The sequence below is a fragment of the Drosophila miranda genome, chromosome 4 (genome assembly GCF_003369915.1).
Source record: "Drosophila miranda strain MSH22 chromosome 4, D.miranda_PacBio2.1, whole genome shotgun sequence".
Taxonomy (NCBI): domain Eukaryota; kingdom Metazoa; phylum Arthropoda; class Insecta; order Diptera; family Drosophilidae; genus Drosophila; species Drosophila miranda.
Genome location: NC_046677.1, coordinates 18733688 through 18757336, shown reverse-complemented (window position 1 = coordinate 18757336; position 23649 = coordinate 18733688). Strand labels below are relative to the sequence as shown.

Here is a 23649-nt window from a genome sequence, read left to right as displayed (position 1 = left end):
GCTCTTTCATTTAGAATAAAAATTCAGGATGATCGCACTGGCTCATATGTCCGAGCAATGGATAATTGTGTGGACATGGATCCAAAATTAATCTTGTGCCTTGTTCCCAATAACAATGTAGAAAGGTTTGATAATCAAAATAGGCCAACTTTGGAATGCAAAATGAAATACATTTCTTTTTTTTCAGATATTCGTCCATTAAAAAGAGAGGATGTATTGACAGAGCCGTTCCTACGCAAGTTGTGACTATAAAAACTTCGAAAAATCGAGGCCTAATGAGTATTGCAACAAAAATAGCAATTCAATTGAATTGTAAATTGGGGTATACACCATGGATGATTGAGTTGCCACTTTCTGGTTTAATGACCATTGGCTTTGATATCGCAAAAAGCACTCGTGACCGCCGTAAGGCTTATGGTGCTTTAGTTGCTTCCATGGATCTTCAGAAAAATTCAACTTACTTTAGCACTGTCTCAGAGTGCAGTGCCTTTGATGTACTGGCTAATAACCTTTGGCCAATGATAGCCAAAGCCTTGAGACAATATCAGCGAGAGCATCAAAAGTTACCAGCACGTATACTATTCTATCGTGACGGTGTTAGCTCAGGATCTTTGAAGCAGTTGTTTGAATACGAAGTGAAAGATATTGTGGAAAAGCTTGATATTGAATATAAGCGTGCTAATAGTGGTCCACCGATGCTGGCATACATTGTGGTCACTAAATCTTCCAACACGCGATTTTTTACAAACGGAAGAAATCCCCCACCTGGAACTGTAGTAGATAACATTGTTACTCTGCCCGAAAGGTACGACTTCTACTTGGTGTCACAGATTGCTCGCCAAGGAACAGTTTCGCCAACGAGCTATAATGTGCTCTATAGCAACATACGTCTCAGCCCTGACCAAATCCAAAAGCTCACATATAAGATGTGTCATCTTTATTATAACTGGTCGGGAACTACACGTGTACCCGCTGTTTGCCAGTATGCTAAAAAACTAGCTACCCTCGTCGGTACACATTTGCACGCCATTCCACAGAATGCGCTTGAGAAAAAGTTCTATTATCTATAAGTTTATCTTCACTACAATTATGTAAGTTTTATTTGTAACCAATGTGGAAAATGAATTCAAAGTATGCTAAACAACATTAAGTTACTTAAACTTAAAAAGCCTCGAGGGAATATTTGTGTGCCATCATACTGCATTCATCTAAAATTAACCTACAATAAAAAATTTCAGCACTTACCATTTACGATTGTATTTATACCCGATACTCAAAATGAGTATTGGGGTATATTAGATTTGTGGTGAAAATGGATGTGTGTAACGTCCAGAAGGAATCGTTTCCGACCCCATAAAGTATATATATTCTTGATCAGCATCAATAGCCGAGTCGATTGAGATATGTCTGTCTGTCCGTCCGTCCGTCCGTCCGTCCGTCTGTCCGTCCCCTTCATCGCCTAATGCTCAAAGACTATAAGAGCTAGAGCAACGATGTTTTGGATCCAGACTTCTGTGATATGTCACTGCTACAAAAATATTTCAAAACTTCGCCCCGCCCACTTCCGCCCCCACAAAGGACGAAAATCTGTGGCATCCACAATTTTAAAGATATGAGAAAACCAAAAACGTAGAATAGTAGAGAATGACCATATCTTTAAGACTGCGGAATCTGAATTGGATCGTATCATTATTATAGCCAGCACCAAGAAACAATTTCATTTTTTCTCGCCCTGTCTCTCTCTAACACACACGTAGCATAGGCGGCTTTGCTTAGAGTAAAACATTAGCGCCTAGATCTCAGAGACTACAAAAGCTAGAGCAACCAAATTTGGTATCCACACTCCTAATATATCGGACCGAGACGAGTTTGTTTCAAAATTTCGCCACACCCCCTTCCGCCCCCGCAAAGGACGAAAATCTGGGGATATTCACAAATCTCAAAGACTATTAACACTACAGTAACCAAATTTAGTATCCGTACTCCTGTTAGATTTCACTATAAAACGTATATCTCAAAATTTCGCCCCACCCCCCTCCGCCCCACAAAGGACGAAAATCTGTTGCATTCATAATATTGCACATTCGAGAAAACTAAAAACGCAGAATCATAGATAGCGACCAAATCTATCAGATTGCTGAATCTGGATCAGATCAGATAATTTTTATAGCCAAAAGGAACAAATCAATTTGCAGTGGCTACGCAGCGCCCGACGTCACGCTCAGACTGATTTTCTGTCTCTCTCGCACGCACTCTTTGTCGTGTCGTTTAATATTAGCGGCGTCTGCCGGAGGAGAGCCATACTGACTTAGTATCGGGTATAACTGTAGAGTTGCGGTGTCCGCAGCAACTCACAACGTTCCCCCTCGTTTTATGTTGTATACTGCGGGGTCTTTTTGAATATTGAAAGATAGCATTTAATGTTGTACTTGATGATTTTTTGTTCATGAGCTAAAAATCATTGACATTTTTCACGCAATTGCGACTTGCTCACTCGCTTTTTTTTTCGTTATCTTGTTGCTCTATTATTTCTCACGAGTATTATTTATTTATTATTATTATTTTATTAGTATTATTTATCTATTATTTTCTAGACGAGTAACTGAGTAACTGAACGCGAGTAGATAGGCAGCAGACCGCGGCTATAGACGAAAGATAGATTAAAAGAGAATTTAAGTATCAGTAGGGTACGCGACCATGCCACGAATTTTTGAACGAAAATTGAAGTGGAATTTGTAGGAATCTTGAATCTAGTGAGCGGAAAGGCTCGGGTTAACATCACTATGGCCGGATCCGACTCAAAGACAGAAAAACGGTACCGGACAGGTTAAAATCACCAAGAACTATCAAATGGTCTTTATCTGATACCGGGGAAGAAACTGTTTTAGGTAAATGTTGGGTAATAATTACTTTATTTTATATTTGTTTAAAGAATACATGTATGTTATAGACGTTTGAATATATGACCACACATCCATAGGTGCTTATTTATACGTGATCAATTACAAATCTTTTAATTATACATATGTAGATAATACAATTTATATCTGTGTGATCAAGTGCCGAAGCTTTTTATCTTTACATATTTTCGTATATACAGCATAGTAAGCTTTTAATGTTAATAATGTTATATTAATTGCATTAAAATTCTTTTCGGATATTCAGATTTTCGGGTAGGGATAGGATTGAGTTTAGTGTTAATATCGATTATTTATAAATTATTATCCAAACACCAAGTTCTATAATACAAAAGACAATAATTATTTAGACACATCGTAATATTCAGGAGCGTATTTCGCACCCGATCGAGTTTTACATACTCGTAAATGCCTAATGTTTACTGCTATATCGGTAAATTTAACGATAATATAATTACTCGTTTGTATATACAATCTATTAGCTTTCGATTAAAAATATATGTATATAGTAATGTAGAAATAGGAATATTTTATATAAGAATGGTTGAAAAGCTTTGGTGCTTCTAAGTAATCCAATTGCAGAACACGCTTGCTAAATACCAACGTATGGATTAATTCTCTTTGGAATTACTTCTTCTTCTTATTCTTTAATATTACGACCGGATTTAATGAATTTATCAGGGATCAAGCCGATGTTTCGTTGGGCTCCATCCAACCTTCGCTGTCGTCTTCACTATCCGAATCTTCAGACTCGGACAACTCAATCGCCACGCGTCTTGCCAAGATCGATGCCACATCAAGGGGTGCTGTGTTGCGTTCGATCTCCTTCTGCTCGGACTTTTCCACCTTACGCAGAGTGATGCCTGCAATTAAGATTAAATTAAATTGTGAACTAGCTCGGCCGTAACTAGTTTATTGATTACCAAATGCCACTTACCATCTCGAATAGCTTTCATTAAATCGTTGCGGGGATCGTGGAATGGAGGCAGTAACTTCTTGGCACTCACAATGTGCGACCCACCATTTAGCCCTTGCTGCATTTCGCCATTGGCAGGCGTTTTGGGTAGAACTTGGTGTGGACGCATTGTATGAAGACTGCCTAAGCCTTCATCTACAGGTGGTGGTGGTGGCGGCGGTGGTGGTGCCGTATTTGGTGAAGACAGTTTGGGTAGGTGCTACAGGATAAATTGAAAAAGTTGAGGCCGAGCAATCAAATTAAAAATAATAATCTAACAAACCTGATCGGGCACTGGTGGTGGCGGAGGTAAGTCGCTCAGAGAGTTCAGTTGGTTTCCTGTCATGCCAATGCTGTTAAATGTATTACTTAGTTGCGCCATAACAAGGTCATTTGCATTATGGGCGCTGTTGCTGGGAGCCATCTGCGGAGATCCAGCTCGCGATGCACTGTTTGTGCGCCCCAGTAGTTTAACAGACATATGGCTATTGTTAGCGCCGTTCATTGATGACAATGGTGAAACTGCATCTGGAACTGGCGGCGGCGGTGGCAACGCATCACGACTTGTCGACATACTTCGACCTCGCGTCGGAGTATTTGCGTTTGAGGCAGTAGGTGTGCCGCCTCCACTGCCATTTGAAGGTGGTGCTGGTGGTGGCTGCGAAGGTCGGGGTTTATTGCGAGATGGCGTTCCCGGCCCGTATATCGGTTCTGGGGACATAACACCCTGTCCACTTTGACCGTATAACGCATGCGACTGATAAAGCCCGGAATCGTATAGTTGCTGATGCTGCATATGCATGTGAGGTGCGGCCGACAAGCCATTCCCGCCGTAAGTTGAGTATTGATTAGCAGCCGCTTGTGGGGTATGCTGCTCGTAGCCGCTACCATCGACGTGCTCAGATGGGTAGCTGCGTCTTAGTTCAATGGAGTTTGGACGCGGTGGGCGCGTGTCATAAACACCCATATCTAGAAAAGCGCAACAGAAACGTTAGTGCCATTGAAATGTCACGAGTGCAACCCGTTAACTATTCTTACAGAAAATAAGAAAACAAGCCAAGTACGTAAATGCTTAGGTCGAAGGTAAAAATGTAATTACACAAAATGGAATCTAAATCAAAAAAGAAAAACCACGGAGAAATGTTTAATACCCTTGAAGCTCTACGACCATTAAATAAATCTATTTTCTAAACAGACATCCTAATCCGATTTTGACAAAATCTTATCCTGTGATGTGCACGAAAACATAAATTTGCCAGCTCTTCTGGTACGATGTGTGCGCCAAATGAAGAATAAAGCTTTAAAACTGGGAGGATCACAGAAACGGCGGACAGACTTTCTATAAAGAGGGCTTTAGAGTCGAGCTTCAAGGGTATTAAAACGATGTATGTACTATGTATGACATGACAAGCAATTTAGTATTTCCGTGCAAGTGACGCTACCTTTAGACATCGAAGTGAATCGTATCGAATCTATACACATATGCAATTTCACAGCTTATTCTGTAGTGATCTAATTGGGATTGCATCAGACTATAATATGTTTACCATATTATAATATGCTATATTTTATGTTTTGGTTTTTGTTGTTCTAATAATACTATGAAATTGTTTTCAGTCTTTAGCTCGAAAATTATTTTTCTCGGCTGTACACTTATCTGACATTTGGACAAATAAAAAGTGAATGTTAATTTTGCTGCCGGGTCTTCTGGGTTTGTAAACAATGATTCAACTGAACATAAGGATGTGTAGAAATGTGTACATATTTCCATTGCGATATCGATTGAGTGCAACTTCATACACACGTACATACATATATTTATATGTTATTGGAGGGACCTCTCTGGTCTGGGCAAACCAAATTAACTTATAAAAAGTTGCCCGTGGAAAAATTAGGATAGAAGTGTATGCGTATGAGAAACATTTAGAGTCTATGTTGAGCTTTCTTTAAGTTGATTTGATGTCTAACCTGTAATTGCAACGGCGGTTTGCTTTGTGAGATTACTGTTTTTCTCCAAATGTGAGAGCATATTATATGGCTTTACTGAATCTGTAAATGAGATGATCAGGTGTGTTTGTTTGTTCCATTCATATTTACAGTCAATTTTATACGTATCATTGCACAACAACAAAAAAAGTTCATAAAACTTATGGCATGCAAAAGATTTAATACAACTTCTTAACCGACACTTTCATGAAATTGTTGAGTACTCGATAGAACTTGAATGCGACAATGAGTCTGAGTGTGAGTCGGATCGAAGTCTGAATGATGATTTGAAGTAATTCGTTTAAAACTACAACTGTTCTTTTTTTTATTTATTTTTGATCTATTATTTTTTTATTCTGGCTGTAATATTTATTTGCTCGGTATGATTATTCGTAGCTTTTCTGCATTGGCATCACAGGAGGCTCCTATTATATATTTCCGAAATTACATTCGTTTGGTTTCCAAATTGAATAATTTATTATTCTTTCAAAATTCGAGGTCTATGTAAAGCAGATGAGCAATGATAAAATGATGAACAGCTTGAATGAATTAATACGTTAATATGTAACTCATATATTCAAACAGAATAAAATTAGAAAACTCTGAAGAACGTCTGCGAGACAACTAATTTTTTTTTTATTTGGGTTTAGTTTCATTTCTCTGCAACACAAACATCATACGTATATTAGCGAGCGATTATCAGTTGCTTGAACGAATCGAAAACACACGAGCTAGCGTTTTATTAAAGTGATTATTAAACAAGTGAATGTATGGAGTATTTGTATCAAATGCTGAATGCCAGTATCGTATGTCCGCCCAAGTTATGCTCATGTTTATCTTATGCAGCCCCGGACCGTTCGTACCTACGTCTTGGACATTATCCCTATCGATATCGGGCAAATGCGACACAACCTGGTGCCGCATATCGATGTCGGCGCCTTGCGCTGTGGTTATTATTTTGACTAGCTGAGCTACGTAGGTAGACAGGACATATTTAAAAATTAAGTAAATTGTATTTATCGTATCGTTGTGCAGATAAGTACAAATATTCAGTGCGTATAAAGAGAATTGTCAAATTTCCTATTGTATCCGAATTCGGATCGCCTTTTAAAGAGTTTTTTTTCGCACTGAGTACTTGGCTTTTGATTAAATCATAGGTACATATGTACGTATTTATGTATGTACACATATGGTCGCGAAAGTTCATACTTACTTCCATATCCGGCTTCCTCGTTAACCATTGAATTTGGAGTGCGATAAATTACGTTGTTGGGCATCAACGTCTCGCCGTGGCCCAGGACGAGCTGTCGCTGCTTCTCCCGAGTATTATGCGGTGCTCTAATTTTTGTCTTCTGTTTTTTATTGCCACGACCGGCGGCCCCGCCGCTGCCACCGTCTGGCCGTGGCCGGTTAAGTTTCTTCCCTTTATCGTGCATGACGCGCTCCGTGTCCTTCAGCATTTCCTGTCGCCATAGCTCAAAGAAATAGTTCGGATCAGTGTAGAATTTGAGGCCATCCTTTCCATCGTCTCGATAGACGTTCAGCTTGTCCAGCGGTGGTGGCTTGTCGCACTGGGCGTATGTCTCCAGCATTGGGGCAGGCATTGTAGCTCGTGAGAAGATTTGCTGATCAAATATCTTTGCCGACTTGAAGGCCTTCTTCCTTGTAATATCGGTGAGTGGCACCTCTTCCACGGTGCTGTCCAGCTGGGTAACCTTAATTGCCAGCCGATCGATGCGTGCCTGGAGAGAATTCGCACGATCGCCAATACTTCCCACATCTCGGGCCAGTTCGCCAAAAACATCTTCGGCGTGCTTCGACAGCGATGACAGCTGCCGTATAATATTCGTGAGTGTGGTGTTTGTTACCGTCTCCAGCTCTACCGACTGCAACTCATCTTGTTGGTACACGGATCGTGCCACATGAACGGGCTCAATAGATCGCTTTGGCAGAGGCATCCTCGGTAAGTAATGAAAATCTCCAACTAATCACAACCGGGTTTTAACGCGTCCACATTGACTTGAATAGAAGAAGTTAGTTAAATTTTGGGTTAACACTTAATCAAATCAGGTGATGACCAGCAGCACCACCTTAACTCTTTCAATATATATTCTTCGTCAACGCATTTTTGTTTAATTTTGTGAACGATCTAACCAAGAATAAAAATAATGTTACATTTCAACAAATAATGTTCCACTCCAGGACCTTCCTTGTTCAAAGCTATTCAGTCTATTCCAGTCCTGTCAGCCACTTTGTTGAAACATTATATCATAAAAGTAAAACCATTGACCCTAGGGATTCTTTCCGGCGTATGCTGCTTTAGTGCTATTAATAGTGAATGATAGAGTTATACATTTTGAATTTGTGTGCACTGTTGAAACGAAGTTTACAGCCTCGTTCTCGCGACTGTAATTTAATACATTTATTGGACCGATGGACCACACCCCACAGATATGTATGGGTATTCTCCATGTTGTGATAAGAGGCTCAGCCCAAATCATCCCTACCGTAGCGCAGACTGAGCAAAGTTTAGTCAATACCCCCAATTTAATGGGATCTGGGTCGCCCCACTATTTGCACTGTGTGCACTCACCAACGCAAATTAAATAATCAATGGTATAAGTCTTGGTTAGCTGTTCATACATATTTACATGTATATATGTATGTACATGCGGGTACATATTTACATATGCGAATATGTAGGAATCTCTTCACTTTTTCGTTATGCTGTATGCACAGTTTTACTAAATCGACACAATATTCATACGTGGTTATGATCATTTATGATAGCACTTTCTTTTTGCACTGTTTCGGTCATCACTTCATTTGATTTAATCACACCTTTTTTCTAGTACACTACCGCCCGTCACTCTTTTCGTTCAGCGCTACTCCCAAAAAAAAAACATCAAACAGCCACGTTTGATTCGGATGAAATTAATATTTAAATTTAATTTACAAGGACTGCTCTATAAATACAAATTAAATTCATAAATATTTGCTCTTTTTGTGGAATTTATTTTTCCACACCTTTATAGTAGTGGTGTGCACTTGATTGTAAGCGATCGATAGACTATCGATGCTTGGAGTGTAATCTACAAGAAAGAGCAGCCCTGATAAATATAATAAGCAAAGTGTGTCATAAAAATAGTAGTAGTAGTAGTAACAAAAAAAAAATGGTTTGTTGTCCAGCCTGCCATACAATGGAAGCTGTTAATAATTAGCACAACATTCAAATAATGTAATAATATAATGTAGTCTTAAATATTAGTATGACACTACACTTAACTAGCTACTAACTTAACTCCTGTCTGAATGCAGAGAAGAGTCCTCACGAAGTTTGGGTGTTTAGTCGATCGGATAAATAATAATAAATAATAAATACTTTGCAGACTTGGATAGTATAAATTGATGTACGGTGTTGAAAGACACCGCTTTCGCATAAATAGTACGCCACAGCACTTGGAATGTGCACTGTCTTTCAGACTAGTTAAGTAAGTAAAGTTAGTTAAGTGTAGTATCATCGACTATTCTTTTAATGTATCGTATGTACTATGATATTTGTTACAATCTTATATTTATTGGAAACTCGCTTGATATTAAACAAATTTTTAGATGTATATCATAATTACTATTTGATATTTCGCGTTTCGATCGACTATCGATATGTCTTGAATTATTCAGCAGCCCTTAGTGCGTAACACCTCTGTTTCATCGCGCATTGACTTGGTAAGGTTTTCGCATTTTCTTTTAAATCTTTTAGTTTTTAATCTTAAGTACTTTTAGATTACACGAAAATATGGCGAGTTTGGCTACAAAGGGATCGGGACTTGTAAACAGTAAGATTTATCATTTGAAAGTCTAAGTTTTGGAAAAAAGCATATTTTCACACAATACCGAATTATGTAATGCAATTTTTTTCAGGGCTTCTTGTTCAGGCAAGGCCTCAGCTCGATGTTTTCTTGAAATACGCCAAGGTGGAACTAACTCCACCAACGCCAGCTGATATTCCAGCAATTCGTCAGAGCATTGGCAACATTGTCAAGGGTGCTAAAACCGGCTCATATAAGAACCTTACCGTTCGTGAAGCTTGGTTAAACACGCTTATCACCGCCGAGGTCATCTTTTGGTTTTACATTGGCGAATGCATCGGAAAGCGCCACATTGTTGGATATAATGTTTAAATGTCCCATTTCCAGTTTTGTAGCCAACAAAATGAAAAGTGCTTGTTTGAGATATAGGTATCCGCTAATATCTGGACACTAAATAAAGTTAAATAATACGACAGTAAACTATAATAAGAAATATTTATACTGTCTTTGGTTGAACTATCGCCAGAATCAAAAAGTTTTCCCTAGAGCGAATTGTGTTTTGACCATTGTTTTCCCTTTCAACTATATGGTAGAATGGTCTTGATATTGGCGACTCCGATTAAAATTCCGCGTCCAGCATAAAGAAGTGTATAAGTACATACATATGTATATAAAACTATAAAGAAAGGCGGTAGCAGAATATGTGCTATTATAATAATCGATACTATCGATATATTTTACAGTTTCGATTCTCTAGACTTCTAATAAAGACTAACATTTAATAATGACAGCATACAACCTGCGTCTGCAGTCACAAAATCTCGTGCATATGCTGCAGAATCGTGAATCGTGTTACACCAGAGTCGGCAGCAAGTTCAATCAAAGCCCATACCTTACTTATGAGCGAGGGTTCTACAAATGTATCACTCCCTGTCTTACAATAGATTATGTGGCAGTGCCGCTTGTTTATCTACGCAAGTTTACCCCTGACGGAAGCAAGCTCTTGGCATTTTCTCACGATCAAAAAAGCTTACATATTTACAAATATAAAGGCTTCGGCGCATCGGGCGTGGGAGAACTAATTTGCGAAACAGAAATCGGAGAAACCGAGTGCTACACTGCCGGAAAAATAGGCCCCGGCACACTAAAAAACACGATATTTGATCGACTATTCGCAACAAATGATGTTAGAATTCTGCGCTTGTGCCAGGGCGATTATGGGCGCTTCTATTTGCACCGTGAATTTAGTGTTTTCTTGGAAAACGGACGTTATGTTCTTCTCGCAGCAATGTGCATCTTGCATGGAGCGTTGGCAACAGCGGATTATATAAGCTATCCGGATCTCTTTGACAAACTAGACGCATTCTCATACATATTTTTTGTTGTGGATTTGGTATTGGGCGTAGTCACTGACAGACTCTTCCTGCCGCAAGATTCAATCGTTATTGGACATAATCATGGCATTTCGGTCCATGACTCCTTGGTAGCGATCATGTCGAGGTTATATCAGTGCATATATATATATGAGGTGGTCGCTGGCCGCCTCGTCAAACGAGACACAATTGGTCCTCGGCCAAGGGGCTTTATCGATGAAGTTTCTTCAGATATAGGTGTTCTGGACGCCAATACAATTTTTCCAATTACACACATAAAACAACGCGTACTGAGTTTTTTATATAGACAAATTGATGGAAACAGCTCCAGATCAAGTCAAAGATATCAGGATTTCTACAAGAACTTCGACTTTGTAAGTATATATTTTATAAGAAGCATATGGTTGATCTGTGACAAGTTTTGCCTATTTATAGTTGGAGCATATGATAATGGAAAAGATGCAATTGGTTAACAGGGACCTGATCTTGTTGCGTTTTGAAAAACGACCAAAAGACAATGATATTACGCCGCTGTTAACGTTGGGCGAGATCCCCACTCCTCGCCGTTTTTATGTTTTCTACACCATACTTGGCGAGCAAGTTATGGGAGTCTATCAAGACGATTCTGTGGAGCTGCTTCAAATTATACTGCAATTCTATGACCAAATGCGTAATGTGCGTTCACTGCATACTGGAGATGCACCATCATTGCCGCCGCAATTTTTTCTAAAGCAGAACTTTGTAGATGCCAACAAAACGATTAATTTTATGCGACAAGCAGCGTTAAGGTTTAATCGAAGCGTTCCCGTTAGTACTCAGAGCTATTCACCATCGCCATATCTAAAATACAATGAATTTAGCTACGATGATCGGCTCATTTCTCCGCTGGAGCGTCCAAAGCCGTGCTCTGCCGAACCTATTGTTTTTCGGGATCGAACCACAAAGCTAGTTAAGTTTCGATTGAGCGCAAAGGCGCGGAGAGAAAACACCAGCGGATTGTTTGATTCGCGCGAATTATGTGCCTTTATATGCCATCCTTTCGAACCGCTTATACTTAGCATACAGAAGTATTCGCACTTTTACGCATACAACATACACCTTTACAATCACAATACTGTTGTTGTACCAGAGAGTGCCTGATGAAACGAAATGTAAATCTGATTTTTCCTGCCTGTGCAAGAATATAAATAAAATATACAATTATTTATATAGCAATGTTGCAGCTACTTATGTACAGTCATACAAAAATTAATATAATTGGAATATTTTTTATAGATACGATATGTGATATCATTGTAATAGATAGCGTATACAGTAATGTATTAAAATATAGCCAAAACAAAATTTTTTAACGTTGGCCTGGAAAATATTAGAAACCTTACACTTAGAGCTAGTAGATTAACTTTTAATTTTAATATTTTTTTGTGGCACCACGGTATTTAGTGATTTCGACCTACGACCAATGGAATCCCCAAATTTGACACAAATAGAATGATCAATGGATTACCATTCGGATTGAATTTTTACAACCCTATTTTTGGACTTATAGCCACCAATCCTTTTAGGTTTGGTGACTATGAAGACCATTGAATTTGGGAGTGATTCGGGTCATCACGCTGGAACTCCCAAATGTATCTTAGTTTCACCTAACTATAACACATCTTTCCAATTTGGACGAGAAAAATGAATCTTCGCGATCTTGACTTGGATCTAAAATTAATGGTACCTTTTCAGCTATAATGATATCTTTTAAATCGACAGAATATTTATTATAGTATGACTACTTTTTAGATCTTCCGATGACCGAACGGGAATTTTTTGAATTTTCGAACAAATTTCTAGTTTTTTTTTCGAGTGTTGATTTTGTTTGTATTAAATCTCAGATCTCTTTTGTCTTTAGTTTATGAAATTTTATAAATAATTTTTTTATTAAATTTGTGTACATTTTTTTAATGTGATTTTTAGATTTTGATACATTACTGTATACGTCCCCTCAATCAAAATTATGAAACCTAAAAAAAAATACTAACTGAAGAAAACTTTGAAAAATACGAAAAAATTTATATTATTTTGTATGACAGTATGTACTTATGTGTTCATATTAAGATTCAAATGAGTACGCTCCTGAACTAGTTTTTTAAACATCAGGCAGAGAAGGTCCCTGAATAGTAAACATGTCATGTGCAGAACTCAGCTGATTGATACTCGACTCGAGAATCGCTTGGGGATCATCTGATAATAGTATCAGTGTGTGCAAAGTCTGCAAAGCAGGAAAGTTCGTCATATAAACAGTGTTGTTGTAGTTTACTCTTCCTGTTTATTGTTTTTTTATTATAAAATCATTCCTAAGATGTATGGTGTCCGTCTTCGTTGTATTCTTTGTTGACTTTAAGCGAGTGGTTGATTATACTTGAGGCGGGCTGCGTTTGTGGGGCCTGTCCCGGAGAGACAGCTGGTTGCTGATTCGGAGGTCCATTATAGTTCCAGCTTGGATTTGGACCCGCTGACGGAGCCGAAGTCCCTTGATGAGGTGTATAAGGTGGCATGAACTGGTTGTAAGGATACGGGCTATAACTGTTTGGCTGATAGGGCGGCATAAACTGATTGTAGGGATATGGGTTGTAATTGTTTTGTGGGTATGGATTGAGATACGGATTGTACTCGTATGGACTCGGGTACGCGGGATAGTTGTATTTGTTCTTGTTCTTCTTTTTTCCGTATTTATATTTATGCTCTCCACTGCTACTGCTGCTGCTGCTGTCGCTGTCGCTATCCGCGCGGACACTGCCTTCGTATAGCCAGTCAATGCACAGTACCACAAGGATACAGAACAACGCTATTTTATTTTTCATTGTCTTAACAGCGGAACGTTTGTATGTTATGAGCTCCCAGTTCTAACTAAATGTGTGGCGTGAATCTACATTATTGGGGCGAGAAAAATTATAGAAGTATGTGTGTACGATAAGGAGACACAAGCAAGCTCCGACCATAAGATAACCGCTACGTTCCCGCTGCTGCAAGTACCAAAATTCTATGATTTGTATTTGAAGTTCAAACTTGTATTTCGATGATTTCCAGAAGTGTTCAAGTGTTTACTGCAAGATATCTTTAAGTCTGGTGGAATAGAACCATAAGATAATTGTGTTCTTATGTCGGAGGCATTTTCTTCTGTCTAAGTTTTCAAATATATTCAAACTAATGTACTCTTCAATTAATGGGTATGTACAGGTCGAGGCCTCTAAGTGTCAGCATTTCTGCATTCGGATGTCATCTTCTTATCATCTTAATATTAACGGAAATTAAATAAAAATAAACCTTAGAACCATAGAAAGGAGACCGGGATAATAAACCAGGCTGGATTTCCCCTAAAAAAGATTTCGTCTTAAGCGTATACTGAAAACTGAAAACTTCTGAGATAGTCAGATGATTTTGGTCAAGTCGGTCCGGATGTTACCAAACGGAATCTTTTCTTATCAAGCATTTGGATCTACGAAATATATATATGTCTCTATTTTTGAATGAATTATGGCAATAAGAAATTCAGACAAAATGATTTATCTGCCAAAGTCAATGTTCCGGATGTTGCTGATACCGTATACTTATGTATGGAATCAGCTTTCTGGAAAAACCCAGTTTGTTTCCTAAAATACTCTACTCTTAGAGAAATAATCTAAGTCCAACAGGCAATGCATCCAAGTTGTAGATGGTTGATGATATTTGGCTGAAGTTTGAAGCCGAATACGGAAAATATAATGGTGGGAATCGATTTCCCATAGCGTAATTCTACTAATTTTTTGTGGCTGAAGCTTTTATATCAATCCAAGTGTATTCTTTTCAGTCTGCCCTCGGAAACTTATTTGTTCGTACATTTACGTACATTTGTACATATAGCATGTGTTTATTCATCTCAGCAGAGCAGACGTCTGAATTTGCCAAGATTGCGCAGTGACCATACCGTGTACTCATTACTAAAAGTGAGTATATACGGACATCGACAAGCTTCTGAACTGAACTTAAACAAATCAGTATAGCGTTCCAAAGTAAACCTATTTATACCCGATACTCAAACATTATAGATTTGCGGTGAAAGTGGATGTGTGTAACAATCAGAAGGAAGCGTTTCCGACCCCATAAAGTATATATATTCTTGATCAGTCGATATAGCTATGTCTTTCGGTCCATCCGTCTTTTTTGACGCCTAGTTCTCAGAGACTATGAGAGCTAGAGCAACCAAATAATGTATGCAGACTCCTGTGATATCACACTGAATCAAGTTTGTTCTATAATTTTGCCAAGCCCACTTCCGCCCCCCTTCCACGAATCCACAATTTTGAATATACCAGAAAACTGAAAACGCCGAATCATAATCGAAATTAATCTCCATCGTCGAAACAATCAGTTACATAAGTTGTATACAAAATGTGACCTACTTGAAATTAAGCTAGCATGACAGTGCGAGCGTCCATGATCGCCAACAACAACAATAGTTCCCGATGGGGCATGGTGTGTTACTGAGAGGCAGAAAAATCGTTAATAATGAAATTAGTCTCTATTGGTATCTCTATTAGTCGAAGAACAAGGCACTACTTGTGACAAAATTATGTTTTCCCACACACAGAAAGCCAGGTAGCAAAATCATTTCTGCCGCTCAATTGAAGAGCCAAGCTGACGAATATATTTCTCTCGCTCTCATCTGCAGGTTTTTCCCATAAGGCTGTCTCTGATATTGCAGTTAGTCAGTTAGAAAAATCTAGTGTCATACAGCTACATATTTAACTAGAGCGGGCTTAAGTGGGCTAAGTTCGTTCTGCGGTTACACTGGAGCCAACTTTAAGTAAAAAATTCTCTTAACTTATTTACAATTAAATCCAATAAAAGCAAGTGTTTAGAATAAGCCAGTCAAGTAGAAAATTGATTCATATCTCGTATAAAATTATGTGGGTATGGCTAAATGTTCTATATATTCCATGGAATATCAAAAACGAGGAATATGTAAAATAGATCTTGAATTCGTCAGTATATTTACGGTATATTTTTAAAATGAGCCGGTATATTTCGGTATATTTATGAGGGTCAGACCGCGTATCTCGTCTCTTCATAAATCCGCTGGTCACACTGTTCGCAGAACTAATTTTTGTCAACTTACTTTGATTTACCTATTTCAGTAAAAAGTTTATATTTCCCGTAATTTATTGCAAATAAATATGTCTGATCAATGGGAAGTTGTTACCAAGTCCCGCAAACAAAAAAATCTGGATAAAAAAGTTACGGCACATACGGAACAGAAGCGTATTGCATCTCAGATGCCAAAGCTGGAGGAACTCTGTAAGTACATGTAATTAATTGACATTAAAATAGACTAAATTCACCCATTAAATTCTGACCCAGTGCCAACCCAGCAATTCCGCAATTTATTCGGATCTACCAACAACAACAGCATATCGAATTCGCCTGCCAAGTCTAGTTCGAGTGCCTCATCCTCGAAAAACAAGTCGCCGATCAAGAAAAAAACCATGAAAACAGTTGGGTCTCGAGGCAATAGTGGAGGCGGATCAACCAAGAAACAGATGCCAGCACCTCTGGCTAAGCCCAAAACACTAGAACAGGCCCTCAAGCATATAACTCCGGATGATTTTGCTGCTCAGCTGACGCAAGTGAAATTAAGCTGTCCTGGCTCTGAGTTGCGATGGCTTAGTCATGTAAGTCGGGAAGCAGCCTTTTACATATTACGAAAAGATACGGAGAACAAAAATTAATTTAAGGCAAGCTATAGAAAAAAACAGTGAATTCGTGCGTTAAAGCTGCAAACTAAAGTATCGTTGTCGTGGCAAAAATTAGAGGGAACGACAAAGAGAACTCAGGAGTACTTTTTTATAGGAACATGTACATTTATGCAAGTGGCATCAATCGTTAATACGATTTGTATTGTTTAATTTCCTTACAGATTGCCCTTTATTTCAATGGAGCCCTGCCCTACGACTGCGATCCCGTATTCTCTGGACGTTCTGCTCAGTATCCTAGTAATCTGGCGAGTGCTGCTCTCAAGAAATTAGTAGTAGAATTCCTTAGTAGCGTAGGCGAATCAAATCTAGAGTATTTTTTTTACTCTCTATTAGATGGTATGACTACGGATCTTAACAATAACCAGACGGTGGTTGGCTACAAGTTTATGCTACAGTTAATAGGTCAAAATTGGCCGGGTATTTGCTCTAAAAACTTTGCCAAGATCGCTTTACTAAGAAACTCCTATCAAAATAGGAGCGGCATTTGCTTAAGTATTTTGTGGGCCATCGGACAGGGCGGTTATAGATCACTGAATGAGGGAGTCAAGGTCTGGCAGAATTTAATGTTACCCAATTTGGAACTGAAAACCTACTCAAAGTTTGTAGTAGAGTACATAGAAAGGGTACTTAACGCAGCTGCAGTAGGCACCTCGGAGGATATATTGCTGCTTAATCAGAATGAATTTTTCGCCGCCTATAACGCACTGAATTCTACCTATAATAATCTAGCCAAGGAGCTCCAGCAAAGCCTGAAGCGGAGTGCAACTCAGTTGCTGGTGAGTCTGGATAACAATTAAGTTAAGAGCGCTGCCATTGACTCCATTGCTTTGTTTGTAATTTCAGCAAAAGTACATTTCCAGCCCGGTTAAGCATTCGAATATCTTCCTGACGCTTTTCCGCGACATTACGACTGTAAGTAAGCCAATCAACGAAATTGAAGGATGCATTAGTTGCCTTCTCAGCAGCGGTGGTGATGATTGCCTGAAAGTTTGGCGAATGAACTACAAAAAGCAGCAGTTAGCAAGCTTATTGCTACTGCAAGCTATAGGTATGGTATGCACATGGCATCTAATACGAGTATGTACATTTTACCGTTTAATTTTGAATTTCAAACGTTTCAGACAAAGACTGGGAGACATCTACTAATTTACTTGCAAAATCACCAGTATATCACACTTTTCTACATGATTTGCGTCTTTTAAATGAAGAGCTACAGTCAAGCAAACGGAGAGAAAGCTGCCTTGATGATTTAATAGGAGTTTTAGTGGTGAGTTCACTTGAATATTCCGCGTTTTCGGCATTAGTTTTTCAACACTTCACTTGTTCGTATCTCAATCTGGTCACATTGTTGTCGTCAAAAGGGATGTTTCGCTCTGCCTGAATCGGGTACTGAATTGTTTTTTGCCGTTGGCAACATTAAATTTGTATGGGGCGGACTCATGTGCCGAGAAAACGAGCAGCATGTCTCGCAACATGGGCGCGGGATGGTCAACATTCTGCACAACCTAGGGAAAAGAATATTATAGAATTGTGGAAAGGTTTGTCATCTCATGGTCCAATAAAACCAGAAACTAGTCATTCTCTGCTTTAAAGCTAACAAAACGAAATTTTCCAGTTAATGGTTCATTTTGTCAAACAAATGTCCATACAAGAAAAAGTGTTTATTAGTTACTTTTTAAAGCAGCTTGAAAAACAGAATTTTAACATTCAAGAAAATAGGGTAGTATGCAAGGAACCTATGACTATGACCCAATGAGTATACTTATGTTTCATTCCGTACTTTGACTTTATTTGTCTAAAGATTGTTTTAGACAAAATTGAATTTAAAATAAGCCAGTCAAGTAGAAAATTGATTCATTAATCAGATACAATTATGTGGGCATGGCTAAGTGTTCTATATAGCTAGTAATATTCCACGGAATATAGAAATCGAGGAATATGGTTTCCAATCCTTGACAGAGAACGATTAACCCATTGTAAACCAAGGGGGTATTTTAATATTCCACCGAAAATAATGAATATTTAATAATTTTAGCGCAGTTCAGGTGAAAAACATCGTGTTTGTTTTTTAAGTTCAGCGGAAAGATGGCATGGATCTATAAGAAGAATTTACAATAAGTAATATTTTCCGCCATTTAACTCAAGTCGTTGAACTGTTTAAATAGAGGGGCTTAAGTGGGCTAAGTTCGATTTCATATCGTTATACGAGACTGAACGCAGGTATAAAAAAAATTAAAAAGTTAAACTAAATTTGTAAAGTGCTAAATGGTTCCAGCTGGTGCTAAAAAGAATGAAGTGGGCTAGTTAATAAAAATCGGTCATTTCAATACATTTATGCAGTTTACTTTCACGTAGAAAGACCGCAATTGCCAATCAAATAAAGGTTCAGAGGGACGCTGCCAACGCGACGTCACTTCGTTGCCGTCAGAGAGAAACATTTGCCGGCGTCTGAGCCAATTTACTCCCCTTTTTATTAATTGATAGTTTTTACTGTCAATATATTCGTGTTCTGCACCTAAACTATTGTTGTTGGTGTGCAAAGTGCGTTTTTTGTCTACGTGTTCGAATCGTCTTATACGGTGTGCGTGTGCGTGTGGCTGTGTGTGACGCTCTTGTGTATTGGTACCAGCAAGCTGCATTTTTTCATGGCGTTGCCATGCGGGTCCAGTTGCCGCTCAATTTTCTCTGACCGGACGTGTTGCTTTCGAAAAGTGCTTTCAACATTGTATTTATCAGCAAACGTATGACTTCTTGCCCTATCAGTACACTACATCTGGTGATCTTGCGTCTAACAAACGCAATCTAAGAAACACCGCCGTCGATGCGAATGATGTGCTCTAGCTATGATTGGCTGTCTTATGCCACTCGCCGCCCCTCTCTGACCATCTCATTTTAGATTGTGCGCACCTCTGCGAACTCTAATTCTTAATATATTCGGCGGTGGTGTCACTTTGGCATCTCTCCCCCGAAGTTATCCACGTCATAAAGAATAACTTGCCCAAGTAGTAGAAGAGACCAAGAAGAAACAACAAGTAGTTGGGATGTATGTCAGTTCCAGCTTGTTTCAACACGTGGCAGGTCTGTCCATTGTCCATCACGATCTACCGAGTTATTCGATTTCTTGCTTTATGTACATATGCCCATTTTAAGCTCCTCAAAACTAATAATTTTCATAAAAACAGCAAGAATTCAGCAAGAATTGTAAATAAATACATGCATACATAATTGAATACCTGTAAACTTTAAAGCCCTCTGTTAAAGGTCGTTGAACTCTTAAGATAGTCCAACTTGTATGGCATGGCTTTCTTTTTTCTTGAATAGTCTCGCAAAGTAAATTTCAACGCCATATTTTGTTCTCTCCCTAAAATCCTTATCAAATTTCTAGTGTTGCCACCTTTCCTGACTCTGACTGTGACAAACTGGCTATCCCTGGTCTTAAGCATTGTGTGTCGACGAATGTAGCTGGCTCCAATTATTGGAACGCCTTTCTCCCACCGTTTGTCCTCTCCTGCCCTGTCCCTCCAAGAATCCGAAATCGTCTTCAAACCAATTCATTAGCGCTAAGCTGTATCAAAAGCTCAATTTCAAAGCTTAAAAAGCCCTCTTCATACTTTTTAGCAAACACAATTACAAAAATCAAAACAAAACACGTCATTTATTAATTCCGACATATTTTGCAACAGAAGCTGAAAAAAAACTATAAATACTCGTAGTTATTCGAAATTTAAGAGAAATTAATTTCAAAATGGCTCAGGTTAAACCGAAAAGTAGCAAACAGGGTGGCAAACAAGTGACCGCTGCCAAAAAGGTAAAGAACAAGCTAAACGAACAAATACCTCGAAATATGAGCCTTCTGAAATGTACTTTAATACTAATAAGAACTTCATTCCTACCCCTACAAGACTGTTCAGGAAAAAAGCAGCGCACAGCAAAAGAAGAACAAACAAAATTCTGCGACACAGAAGAAGAAATGTGGCTGCTGTAAGTGGACTTTGGGTAGTATTTTCATCATTGCACTGATTGCTGGCGCTCTCTGCTATGATACCGAGGTCAATGGCAAGGGGCTGTTTGAGAAATCAGCCACTGGCAAAGTACTGAAAAACGCTGGAGTTTTGCCACATGTCCAGAGGGCCTGGTATGTCACCATGGGAGCAAGCGCCCGGGGCTATAAATGGGCGGAGGAACATGTCCCACCGTATGCAGAACCAGCAATTAAGACTTCTGTAGATCTGTGGAAGCTGGCGAGGAATGCAGCATGCAATATCATACAATCCGGCAAGGGATACTTGAATACCAAGTGGCCCGTGCTTGCCAAGTTTGTACGTTATTTTTCCAATTTTAAGATGAGGTCATTTCCCAACGGAGTGTTCAAACCGGTTTAGAAGTGATCTTTGTATTTTCACCTGTATTTCCTTTGTTAAAACATCTTTTTTTTTAGATTGATCAATATGTGCCCAATTTGTCAAGTAAACTTGAGGCTTTCGTTTCGGGCGCTTGTGATTTGGCCAACAATAGCTACGACAAGTCTGCCGCGCTAATCAAGGAAAAGATTCTGATGTAAGTTTTACATGAAGAATGAATTGAAGAAGCATTACTAAGTGATTCTGTGATTTTAGTGGCCGCTTCTCACCAGAAAACATCAATCAGGCGCTGAATCAGACGCGCAATGTGGCTTTGGAATACTACAATCAGTTTCACAAAAAGGTTGATGCCTATGCCAAGCTTAAATGATTCTAAGCGTCAGGCACGCTTGGAAAACATTCTACGAGTAATACCATCCGAAGAATAAACAAGAACACGTCATAGTCAATATTGAAGGAACCACAATTATTTGGCAATTAGTTAAAAAGAATTAATTTGTTTTAAATAAGTATAAATCTCAACTCCTACCGTCTCTAAACATCAACATTTCGTCAACATGGACTAGTAAAAAAGCAATACGAGCAAATTATGGTGGATGCCAAGAAAGAACCGATATATCAGAAACCCGATAAAACAATTTGTTTGTTCAATTCATCTCATGCTTATGCATTTATCCCCGCGACCGAAAAAATATCAATTTTATTATTAGAGAAGAACGAAACATTTCCAACTGCATTTTGAAGGCTACAGCTCGTACTTCCTGTCCTTGTGATCCGTCTCCATGTCCAGGGTAATCCGCTGGATCAGGGCATGGGAAGACGTCGGATCCTCTGGCCAGCTGAATAGCTGAAGTGGTATATATTTGTATTCATATTATTCGTGTGTACAATTTTCAAAAGACTTCTTAAAATGTAAATTGAGCGTTGTTTAGTTGGTTCTCTGTTTAATAGGCGAATTTTGAGTTTCAATTTTTAATTTCATTTGTACATTAAATTATATAATCGATTTTTGAATAAATAAAATAAAGTTGAATGAAGTATGAGTTTCTTGAATAATACTTGTATACCCAGTACTCGAATAGTTTAGGAAGATATTAGTTTTGTGGTAGATGTGTGTGATCCCCAAAAGGATTCCAATTCTAATCCAATAAATCAGTGTCCCGAAACATTCTGTGTTCAAGGGACACCTATCAAGAAATTTGAGAGGCACACAAAAGAAAAACGTTATTTTTATTTAATTTTTTTCTTTTGTTACTAAAATAAATGTACATTCTCCAATGGGCTTAGGTCCCCTGGTGAAGATTCAAGGTATTATGAACGCCGAAATGTAGAGAGACATTCTGCGTAACAATTTATCTGGAGAACTTTGCCTGGATATTTTAACAGGACAACGACCCGATACATTGCTGCAGGATAGTCAAGTCGTGGCTTAACCAAGAGGGAATCAATGTTTTGCATGGACACCGCCGAGTCCCGACCTGACCCGTATAGAGTACTTGTGGGGAATTCTAAACCAAGTAGTTGTCAAAAAAAACCAGAAATTAAAAGGATTTGTGCCGAATTTTACAGGAAGAATGGAAGAAAATCACCCCTCAACAGTGCGCACGTCTTGTAGATTCAATACCAAAGCGTTGCTCCACTTTTCTTAAGCAGCAAGGTCATCCTACTCAATAGTAAAGTAATTTTATTAAAAATACTAGGGGCAAATTTTAACTTTTTTAACTTCCAGGTGGCTTAAGTATATGAGCAGGACATTTTGGAGATGGTTTTCGATTTTTTAATTATTTCGCTGACCTGCTGGTTATTGTTGTATTATAACACTGACATATAAAACTAATTTGAGACAAAAAATGGGTGCTGTAAAATAACAACTTTTCTTGATTTTCGTTTGAATTCTTGGTGTAGTTCTTGTGGCTTAAGTGTATGAGCACCACTCTATGACATATGCAGCAGAAGCTACATCACCTTTTGGGGCGACTTGGCATCGGTACCCTCTGATTTTGTATAGTCATACAGTATCAGACGGAATGCGTACATTCAAGTCAACTAAATTTCAACGGATTTTAAATACGCGCTATAATGTATATTATAGTACTCAATTTTCGTTGCAATTTAATTTCCCTGCTTTAATTTGACTGCTTAAACTTAAGTACTAAGAAGTTAAGCAAGCAGTGTAAAGAAGTGACATTTATAGCAAGTGCCATATCGAAAGATAATATCGAATATTCGAAAATGTTCGAACTCGAATTCAACTAAATACGGTCAAACCCAACGCACAGCTAGAAGCAAGCAGGTAACAGAATTTAAACAGAATGTGTGAATCATCAACAGCAGAAAAGCTCATTTTAAATGTTCCACCCACACCATCAACAGCTTTATTGCCCCTTCTTCAGAGCTTTCAACAACATTCGGAGTGCGGCGAAAATTCCTTTCACAAAAGCACAGCCACAACTTCGGCTTTGAG

The 23649-nt window shown here is 38.6% G+C and overlaps 6 protein-coding genes across 14 annotated transcripts in view; 4 read left to right on the top strand and 2 right to left on the bottom strand.

Annotated features, from left to right (window-relative positions):
* The window catches only part of LOC108163444 (protein piwi), a 36234-nt gene extending 34987 nt beyond the window's left edge, over positions 1–1247 (top strand). For both annotated transcript variants that reach the window (XM_033393655.1, XM_017298728.2), the window contains exons 7-8: positions 15–125; positions 188–1247. In XM_033393655.1, coding sequence (XP_033249546.1) covers positions 15–125; positions 188–1070 — 994 coding nt within the window. In that variant the 3' untranslated portion in view covers positions 1071–1247. The remainder of the gene's footprint in view (positions 1–14; positions 126–187) is intronic.
* A 1646-nt stretch (positions 1248–2893) lies between these two features.
* On the bottom strand, positions 2894–8918 carry LOC108162889 (wiskott-Aldrich syndrome protein family member 2). Of its 6 annotated transcripts, none has more exons than XM_017297854.2 (7): positions 8453–8918; positions 7073–7878; positions 6723–6830; positions 5842–5922; positions 4157–4842; positions 3856–4093; positions 2894–3781 (listed from the first exon to the last, which is right to left on the bottom strand). In XM_017297854.2, exons 2-7 carry the CDS (start codon positions 7815–7817, stop codon positions 3603–3605), a joined length of 2037 nt encoding a protein of 678 aa, XP_017153343.1. In that variant the 5' UTR covers positions 7818–7878; positions 8453–8918; the 3' UTR covers positions 2894–3602. The 6 variants fall into 6 exon arrangements, with proteins under 6 accessions (XP_017153343.1, XP_033248720.1, XP_033248721.1 ...); XM_033392829.1 differs by having other exon boundaries at positions 8627–8918; XM_033392830.1 differs by having other exon boundaries at positions 8701–8918.
* Positions 8919–9494: 576 nt separating this feature from the next.
* On the top strand, positions 9495–10148 carry LOC108162891 (ATP synthase subunit g, mitochondrial). The gene is made up of 3 exons (XM_017297856.2): positions 9495–9585; positions 9643–9695; positions 9781–10148. Exons 2-3 carry the CDS (start codon positions 9656–9658, stop codon positions 10038–10040), a joined length of 300 nt encoding a protein of 99 aa, XP_017153345.2. The 5' UTR covers positions 9495–9585; positions 9643–9655; the 3' UTR covers positions 10041–10148.
* Positions 10149–10254: 106 nt separating this feature from the next.
* On the top strand, positions 10255–12561 carry LOC108162890 (DET1 homolog). The gene is made up of 2 exons (XM_017297855.2): positions 10255–11415; positions 11477–12561. Exons 1-2 carry the CDS (start codon positions 10453–10455, stop codon positions 12179–12181), a joined length of 1668 nt encoding a protein of 555 aa, XP_017153344.1. The 5' UTR covers positions 10255–10452; the 3' UTR covers positions 12182–12561.
* A 777-nt stretch (positions 12562–13338) lies between these two features.
* LOC117188656 (metacaspase-1) lies at positions 13339–13950 on the bottom strand. The gene has a single exon (XM_033392833.1). The coding sequence runs from the start codon at positions 13891–13893 to the stop codon at positions 13387–13389; it is 507 nt and encodes a 168-aa protein (XP_033248724.1). The 5' UTR covers positions 13894–13950; the 3' UTR covers positions 13339–13386.
* Positions 13951–16157: 2207 nt separating this feature from the next.
* Positions 16158–21899, top strand: LOC108163363 (transmembrane protein 214). Of its 3 annotated transcripts, XM_017298612.2 has the most exons (8): positions 16158–16366; positions 16430–16740; positions 16986–17600; positions 17668–17872; positions 17946–18091; positions 20727–21143; positions 21263–21381; positions 21441–21899. In XM_017298612.2, exons 1-8 carry the CDS (start codon positions 16246–16248, stop codon positions 21553–21555), a joined length of 2049 nt encoding a protein of 682 aa, XP_017154101.1. In that variant the 5' UTR covers positions 16158–16245; the 3' UTR covers positions 21556–21899. The 3 variants fall into 3 exon arrangements, with proteins under 3 accessions (XP_017154101.1, XP_033249018.1, XP_017154102.1); XM_033393127.1 differs by lacking the exons at positions 16158–16366; positions 16430–16740; positions 16986–17600; positions 17668–17872; positions 17946–18091 and adding exons at positions 18974–19044; positions 20508–20632; XM_017298613.2 differs by lacking the exons at positions 16158–16366; positions 16430–16740; positions 16986–17600; positions 17668–17872; positions 17946–18091 and adding an exon at positions 20465–20632.
* The last annotated feature ends 1750 nt before the right edge of the window (positions 21900–23649 follow it).

Excerpts from the sequence above, each read along its gene's own strand:
- LOC108162889 (XM_017297854.2), bottom strand. The coding sequence starts at position 7,817 with ATGCCTCTGCCAAAGCGATCTATTGAGCCCGTTCATGTGGCACGATCC. Across the intron at positions 5,923-6,722 it reads GGATAATGTCCAAGACGTAG|ATTCAGTAAAGCCATATAAT; the intron begins GTACGAACGGTC and ends TCTCATTTACAG. Across the intron at positions 3,782-3,855 it reads AATGAAAGCTATTCGAGATG|GCATCACTCTGCGTAAGGTG; the intron begins GTAAGTGGCATT and ends TCTTAATTGCAG.
- LOC108162891 (XM_017297856.2), top strand. The coding sequence starts at position 9,656 with ATGGCGAGTTTGGCTACAAAGGGATCGGGACTTGTAAACA. Across the intron at positions 9,696-9,780 it reads GGGATCGGGACTTGTAAACA|GGCTTCTTGTTCAGGCAAGG; the intron begins GTAAGATTTATC and ends AATTTTTTTCAG.
- LOC108162890 (XM_017297855.2), top strand. The coding sequence starts at position 10,453 with ATGACAGCATACAACCTGCGTCTGCAGTCACAAAATCTCGTGCATATG. Across the intron at positions 11,416-11,476 it reads TCTACAAGAACTTCGACTTT|TTGGAGCATATGATAATGGA; the intron begins GTAAGTATATAT and ends GCCTATTTATAG.
- LOC117188656 (XM_033392833.1), bottom strand. The coding sequence starts at position 13,893 with ATGAAAAATAAAATAGCGTTGTTCTGTATCCTTGTGGTACTGTGCATT.
- LOC108163363 (XM_017298612.2), top strand. The coding sequence starts at position 16,246 with ATGTCTGATCAATGGGAAGTTGTTACCAAGTCCCGCAAACAAAAAAAT. Across the intron at positions 16,741-16,985 it reads AGTTGCGATGGCTTAGTCAT|ATTGCCCTTTATTTCAATGG; the intron begins GTAAGTCGGGAA and ends ATTTCCTTACAG. Across the intron at positions 17,601-17,667 it reads GGAGTGCAACTCAGTTGCTG|CAAAAGTACATTTCCAGCCC; the intron begins GTGAGTCTGGAT and ends TTGTAATTTCAG.